Below are 8155 nucleotides of genomic sequence, written 5' to 3'. Positions count from 1 at the left end.
CGCCTCTTTGAACATGTTCCAGTCTGTGTCCTGGAAGCAGTCCTGCAGTGCTGAGGTGGCATTGTTTGGCCATACCTTGATCTGTTTGTGAACCGGTTTGGCCAGTTTCAGAAGTGGTCTGTATGCTGGGATTAGCATAACAGAGATGTGGTCCGAGTACCGAGGTGGGGGCGAGGTTCAGCTTTGTATGCGCCTAACTGTTGTGTAAACAAAGTCCAGTGTGTTATTTCCTTGTTGCAAAGTTCACATGTTGGTAGAACTTTGGCAAAACTGTCTTTAAGTTTGCGTGGTTGAAGTCACCGGCTATGATGAAAAAGCCGTCGGGGTTATTTGTTTGTTGTTCGCTGATGGCGCTGTACAGCTCGCGAAGCGCGTCCTTTGCGTTTGCGCACGGGGGGATGTAAACCGCGACAATAACAATGGCCGTGAACTCCCGCGGCAGATAGAACGGTCGACACTTCACAAACATAAACTCCACCAGCGATGAACAGTGTTTTGTCACTACCCCAGCATTGTTACACCATTCTTTGTTGACGTACACACACAAGCCACCGCCGCGAGTCTTACCAGACAGTGATGAATCTCTGTCCGCGCGGTAGCAAGTTAGTCCGTGCAGCTGAATGGCGGAGTCCGGGATGTTGTCGTTCAGCCATGTTTCAGTGAAAACAAACACACAACAATCCCTTGTCTCATGCTGTGTAGATCGACTGAGTTGAATTAAGTCCAGTTTGTTTTCCAGAGAGCGAACGTTTGAGAGCATGAGTGTTGGAAGAGCCGGTCTTGTGGGGTTTTCCCTCAGCCTAGCTCGTTTACCTCCGCGCTTACCGCGCTTCCGTCCTCTCTCACACCGCTTGCGACGCCGCTTTGTGCGGGTAGCGACAGTAGGCGAGGCCGCGGTCTCGAGGTCCGGCTTCAGCAGTAAACAGAGGCCTCGTAGCTTCTCAGTAGCCGCCGGCGAGAGTTGGTCTTTGTATGCGTTGCCGATATCCAAAAGTCTTTGGCGAACATATATGAGTTTTGGAGTGATTTCCTTATGAACTAGCGGTAAATTTACACTATTTGGAGACGAACAGACGACATTAAAAGACAAAAAAGCACCGTTTTTGGGACCTGGAGCAGCTGCTGCGTCTGATCGCGCCGCCATCTTGGATCCAAATCCAGCTTATATACACTACCACTCAAAAGTTTTAGATCAGTAAGATTTTTAATGTTTTTAAAAGAAGTCTCTTCTGCTCACCAAGGCTTCGTTTATTTGATCAAAAATACAGCAAAAACAGTAATATTGTGAAACATTTTTACAATTTAAAATAACTGTTTTCTATTTGAATACATTTTAAAATTCAGTTTATTTCTGTTGGCAAAGCTGAATTTTCAGCATCATTACTCCAGTCTTCAGTGTCACATGATCCTTCAGAAATCATTCTAATATACTGATTTGCTGCTCAAGAAACATTTATTATTATTATTATTATTATCATTAATGTTGAAAACAGTTTTGTAAAAAAAAATAATAAAATACATACATATACATAATACATACATATATATTCAGGACTATTTGATGAATACAAAGTTCAAAAGACCAGCATTTATCGCTTTTAAAAGCTTTTGTAACATTATCACTACCGTTCAAATGTTTTGGGGTCAGTAAGAATTTCTTTCTTTCTTTTTTTTTTTTTTTGGAAATAAATTAATACTTTTATTCAGCAAGGATGCATTAAAGTGATCAAAAGTGACAGTATAGACATTTATAATGTTGCAAAAGCTTTCTATTTCAGATAAATGCTTTTCTTTTCGAATAATCCTGAAAAAAAAAAAAAAAAAACTGTTTGATGTGTCATGTAACACTGAATACTGTAGTAATGATGCTGAAAATTGAGGTTTGCCAACACAGAAATAATTTGCATTTTAAAATGTATTCAAATAGAAAACAGTTATTTTAAACAGTAAAAATATTTCACAATATTGCTGTTTTTGCTGTATTTTTGATCAAATAAATTAAGCCTTGGTGAGCAGAAGAGACTTCTTTTAAAAACATTAAAATTCTTATTGATCTAAAACATTTCAGCGGTAGTGTACTTATATACAATTGTATTCGTGTACATTACCACTCAAAAGTTTTATGGGGGTAGATTAACTTGCAGTATACAATAAATACTATTTATTCTATTAGAATTGCCACCCTGTTAGTTTCACATTCCACCCTGTTTATAGACCTAACAGGGTGGAATCTAACAGGATGAAAAATTTTGAGCTAAATTAGCTTTAGTTTTTTGAGTGATTAACAGTAACTCTCAAACCTTCTACAGATGAATATAACTTTTATAACTGCGTCAGATATGTTTTTTAATCAGACAAACATTCTCCATAATATAGCCTAACAGGGAGGAACTTTAAGAGTGTGACAAGCAGGAGAACATTTCAAAAACTTTAAAACAAGTAGGAGTGAGAGTTGACACTTGCCTCCATTTTTACAGTTGAATTCCAGCGGAAAAAATAAACAATATCACTTCCTGAAAATGATCTCAGTGGAATTGTAGTCTATTTTGGAAGGCGAGGGAGTACATACTAACAGGGTGGAAGATGACTTTAGGGACACGGTAAATGAAGAAAATTGTAAAAAAAATAAAAATAGTTTCACATGATTTATATGTATGATTAGATGAAGTTTAGCCTAGTCCATAACATAATTTAAAACTATTTTGCGATTTGTATCATTTCATGGTTTATATTTCTAGTGGTAGTTGATTACTTTGCACTGAGGACATGATAAAACTGAACACATGCATCAATAAAAAGGCGTGTAAAAAAACAAAATAATATTTTTTATGTCTGTTATCTCTGTTTAAGTGATAAAGTAGACCTAATATGTATAATTTAAGCAATTTCTTATAAATATGTGGCTATTTTAGAGATAATATGAGTAAGTAAATCATAGAGACAGAAAAGTCACTGTGTAACAGGAATGACCCACCACCACAGTGCTTTCACTTATCGGCACAAACACCCAGAGAGTGACCCCTTTCACTATTTAGTGGAAAAACATCAACTCAATTCAACAATTCAGTTAAAGTATTCAAAATTAAAGAAACAGAAAAAATAACCCAGGAAGAATACATTCATGATTGGCAGCAAAAAGTAACTCAAGTAAAGTAATTAACTTACTTCCACAGAATAAAATCTGATTATAAATTAGCGCCATACCTGAGTAGTATTAAAGAGTACTGCTGACGAAGTATCGTCTGAGTGAACACAGTCTGTGTGTGTGTGTGTGTGTGTGAGAGAGAGACGGCCCGACACAAGCAGAGCTGGAGAGCCAGAGAGCTCCGACTGTGTTCTCACTGCACTGAGAGAGTGTATGTGTGTATGTGTGTGTGTGTGTGTGTGTGTGTGTGTGTGTGTGAGAGAGCTGCGACTGTGTTCTCACTGCACTGAGAGTGTATGTGTGTGTGTGTGTGTGTGTGTGTGTGTGTGACTGTTCTCACTGCACTGAGAGAGTGTATGTGTGTGTGTGTGTGAGAGAGAGCTGCGACTGTGTTCTCACTGCACTGAGAGAGTGTATGTGTGTGTGTGTGTGTGTGTGTGACTGTGTTCTCACTGCACTGAGAGAGTGTATGTGTGTGTGTGTGTGTGTGTGTGTGTGTGTGAGAGAGCTGCGACTGTGTTCTCACTGCACTGAGAGAGTGTATGTGTGTGTGTGTGTGTGTGTGAGAGAGCTGCGACTGTGTTCTCACTGCACTGAGAGAGTGTATGTGTGTGTGTGTGAGAGAGCTGCGACTGTGTTCTCACTGCACTGAGAGAGTGTATGTGTGTGTGTGTGTGTGAGAGAGAGAGAGACTGTGTTCTCACTGCACTGAGAGAGTGTATGTGTGTGTGTGTGTGTGTGTGTGAGAGAGAGAGCTGTGACTGTGTTCTCACTGCACTGAGAGAGTGTATGTGTGTGTGTGTGTGTGTGTGTGAGAGAGAGAGAGATACTGTGTTCTCACTGCACTGAGAGTGTGTGTGTGTGTGTGTGTGTGTGTGTGTGTGTGTGTGTGTGAGAGAGCTGCGACTGTGTTCTCACTGCACTGAGAGAGTGTATGTGTGTGTGTGTGTGTGTGTGAGAGAGAGCTGTGACTGTGTTCTCACTGCACTGAGAGAGTGTATGTGTGTGTGTGTGTGTGTGTGAGAGAGAGAGAGAGAGATACTGTGTTCTCACTGCACTGAGAGAGTGTGTGTGTGTGTGTGTGTGTGTGTGTGTGTGTGTGTGAGAGAGAGAGAGACTGTGTTCTCACTGCACTGAGAGAGTGTGTGTGTGTGTGTGTGTGTGTGTGTGTGTGTGTGAGAGAGAGAGAGAGAGAGAGAGAGACTGTGTTCTCACTGCACTGAGGGACTCGTAGAGGACGAGCTGCATTCCTCACGGAGTGCAGCAAATATAAACATCAGAGATGCCTATTTCAAACAAATAGCTCTAGTTTCAGCTGAAATTAAGCATACAAGTAACTTAGACAAACTCTGTTATATTCTGGGAGAAAAGGAAAAATGCATCCACCTGGCAGCGCAGTATGTGTCCTCCTGCCATCAAATGAGGGACAAAGGCTGATCCCTCTTTTCCATTTATAACTGCTCTCTGTATTCATTTATTGTTATTTTATTTTTTACCTACATGTATAATATGGACATGTATATGTGTTTCCCCTAGATTTTATTTATCTGTATAATATATGTATTGCTTTGGCAACATTGTGCTGTTACACAGTCATGCCAATAAAGCTATTTTGAATTGAATTGAGAGAGAGAGACACAGGGCAAACATAACCACACCCTTTTCACTACCCACATAACTAATCCTATAACAGTTAAGTCTAGACTTATTTTATTGAAATAGATCTGTGTTTACCACATCAGCCAATAAATATCTTGTTGAAACTACGGTTTTGCCTTCGTTTGATTACAGTGACATGATATATATATATATATAAAATTGCATGTAAAGGTGTTCTGGAGCAATTCGATGTGTTGCATCATGAGGCAGTTAAACTAATTACTAATGCACTTTACAGTAGAATGACTGAATTATACACCCTTTTGATTTGAACATTGTAGTTTAAAAAAAAAAAAAAAAAAAACATCACAGTGGACTTTCTGTTGTGGATCGAACTGCATTTATATAATGTGACTGCTTAAACTAAAACCAGTAAAAAGTTTAGCTGTTTGACGAAGTGTCACATTACAGTAGTTACAACATTAGAAGCTCTTTAAGCGAGTAGATGGGTGGCTCTTAAAAGAGCCTTTGGGGGGTGTTTAACAGCCTCAGGCTGCTCTACTTGGAGCTGGTGTACTTGGTGACGGCCTTGGTGCCCTCAGACACGGCGTGTTTGGCCAGCTCCCCGGGCAGCAGCAGACGCACGGCGGTCTGGATCTCTCTGGAAGTGATGGTGGAGCGCTTGTTGTAGTGAGCGAGACGAGACGCTTCACCGGCGATGCGCTCGAAGATGTCGTTGACGAAAGAGTTCATGATCCCCATCGCCTTGGAAGAGATCCCGGTGTCGGGATGAACCTGCTTCATCACCTTGTAGATGTAGATAGCGTAACTCTCCTTCCTGGTCTTTCTGCGCTTCTTTCCTCCCTTCCCCGCGGTCTTTGTGACGGCCTTCTTGGAGCCCTTCTTAGGCGCGGACTTCGCTGGTTCAGGCATGATGCTGCTGACGAGACAATGATTAGAAAGAGCCGCACAGAGCCGTTTATTCACTCACCGATGCTAATTTACACAGAGATGTGGAGCTTCTGATTGCGTGTTTCCACAGACCACACCCATAAACTCGACTGCGATTGGACAACTCCAAGTACCTCGAGGGCCAATCACAGGTGGTGAAATGACAGCCCCGCCCACCGCTCTATGTTTGACTGACGTGACTAAGCTTCCATTTTTTTTTAATTCCCGCTCTTTTGTTAGTCATATTCCATACAAAAACAACTAGGCCTCAAATATCATACAGTGTAATTTTAAAACTCTTAAAGACCCATTGAGGGAATTTGGAGAAAAGAGCATTAACGTTTATTTTAAAAGTTGTATCTTCTGCTGTAACTTCAGAACCACTAACCATCTGATTGTTTTCTCTTTTTGTAAATCATCTAAAAAACGTTAAACAAGCAAATGAAAACGCTGTGTAAGACAAAAAGACGTGATTTTATTGTTCGCGTTTCTGGAAAATTAAGTACTACAAGACCTCCAATTCTGAAAAACAGTTCTCTGCTCATTGAACTGAACATTTGTATTCTCACTGTATTAAACACCAACAGTCAACAAGTTTTACAAATATATATATATATATATATATATAATTTATTTACCCTTCCTTCCCTGTCCTGTATTTCACATTGAAATTCATATTTTAACATATTAATTTGACAAAGACGATTTATGAGATCACACCTGCATAATATGTGTATTTATGTATTTGGTGGACGCTTCGACTCTCAGAAGTCTGGTCTGGAGCCGCGGACATGTGCACCGAAGTAAACGAAGCTCACCGTAGATTAAAAAGACAATTTATATATTAAAAAATAAATAATATTGACTTAATATTTATATAATTGCACTTCCATATATCATATACACATTTGTTTTTATATACTTAAGAGAATTGCGTGTTATTGTGAAACAGCATTGTTTGTCTGTGTAGTGAAAAGTTAACGTTACTGATAACGCAGAAAAATTCAGACAAAGAGCAAGATAACTTCCTATCCGTTATATTAATCATTACAGTGGAAACGGTCTCGTTCAGTGCGGTGTTGGTGGCTCTTAAAAGAGCCTTTGGGGTGCGGCTGCAGCGGCGGGTTTAAGCGCGCTCTCCGCGGATGCGGCGCGCCAGCTGGATGTCTTTGGGCATGATGGTGACTCTCTTGGCGTGGATGGCGCACAGGTTGGTGTCCTCAAACAGACCGACCAAATAAGCCTCGCTGGCCTCCTGCAGGGCCATGACGGCGGAGCTCTGGAAGCGCAGGTCCGTCTTGAAATCCTGCGCGATTTCTCGCACCAAGCGCTGGAAAGGCAGTTTGCGGATCAGCAGCTCGGTGGACTTCTGATAACGGCGGATCTCTCGGAGAGCCACGGTCCCGGGCCTGTAACGGTGGGGCTTCTTGACGCCGCCGGTGGCTGGGGCGCTCTTCCGGGCGGCTTTAGTAGCGAGCTGCTTCCTCGGGGCTTTGCCGCCGGTGGATTTACGAGCCGTCTGCTTGGTTCTTGCCATCACGAAGATTAACCTCTTCCTCTGCTCCGAGTACGTAGAAAATATACTGCTCTCTGTTCCGCGTCTGCTTTTAAACCCTCATAGGGTCAGGAGCTTATGATGTCATAGGGGTCTGGCTTGTGATTGGCTGATGTGTGAAGTCTGCTCATGACTGCTAGCCAATGACTGCGCAGCTTCTCTTTTCGAACACTTTGTTCTGTTTAGTACTTTAAACATCATTCATTTATTCATTCATTCAAATTTATTTCCAGAATCAAGGTCTGTTAGAAAAACACAAAATACAAAACAGCACAACAAAAAAAAAAAAACAACTTCCTGACAGGTGACTGATAGCGTATAATATATGACACTCCCTTTACATATCATCATCATCACATTGTTAATTACATGTCTCCTTTTATTTATTTGTTTACTTATTTATTTTTGCTTTATCACACATTTAATACTTGCCCTCAGAAATAAAAATCTGGGATATTAAGGTCTCTGCATATCACGGCAGCACTGTTTTTAGTATTTTGTTGCACATCATATCTAATCCCATAATCAGAACATATATTTAGCAGCTGCTGAAAAACAACACTACTCGGAGAAAAACCAGCATTCAGTGATTGATTATGGTTTTACCATTCATTCATCCAGTCTCACAGTCACTTCATTCTTCTGAAAATTAATTATAGACATTAAAAAGCGCTGGTGAAAGTAGACCTCCTTGCTGCACTCCATTAATTACTCTAAATGAATCCGAGACACAATTACCTCACTTTATCTGCATACTCTGCATTACAATTGTCACAATTCTATGGTATTAGGTGTAGGCCGATTTGTCGCAGTTTACTGAACAACTTTCTATGATTAACTCTATCACAAGCTTTAGACGCATCAAAGCCAATTATGAGAAGATTTTTGAATTCCATAAAGTTCTG

At 40.6% G+C, this 8155-nt stretch overlaps 2 protein-coding genes across 2 annotated transcripts; both read right to left on the bottom strand.

The window, feature by feature from the left end:
* Nucleotides 1–5252: 5252 nt before the first annotated feature.
* LOC131544200 (histone H2B 1/2-like) lies at nucleotides 5253–5707 on the bottom strand. The gene has a single exon (XM_058782260.1). It carries the CDS (start codon nucleotides 5675–5677, stop codon nucleotides 5303–5305), a length of 375 nt encoding a protein of 124 aa, XP_058638243.1. The 5' UTR covers nucleotides 5678–5707; the 3' UTR covers nucleotides 5253–5302.
* Nucleotides 5708–6461: 754 nt separating this feature from the next.
* Nucleotides 6462–7276, bottom strand: LOC131544189 (histone H3). Its single transcript, XM_058782250.1, has one exon. It carries the CDS (start codon nucleotides 7230–7232, stop codon nucleotides 6822–6824), a length of 411 nt encoding a protein of 136 aa, XP_058638233.1. The 5' UTR covers nucleotides 7233–7276; the 3' UTR covers nucleotides 6462–6821.
* Between the last annotated feature and the right edge of the window lie 879 nt (nucleotides 7277–8155).

This window comes from Onychostoma macrolepis, chromosome 07 (assembly GCF_012432095.1).
Source record: "Onychostoma macrolepis isolate SWU-2019 chromosome 07, ASM1243209v1, whole genome shotgun sequence".
Classification (NCBI taxonomy): domain Eukaryota; kingdom Metazoa; phylum Chordata; class Actinopteri; order Cypriniformes; family Cyprinidae; genus Onychostoma; species Onychostoma macrolepis.
The sequence above is the reverse complement of the archived record's forward strand: the minus strand, read 5'-3'. Positions and strand labels throughout refer to the sequence as shown.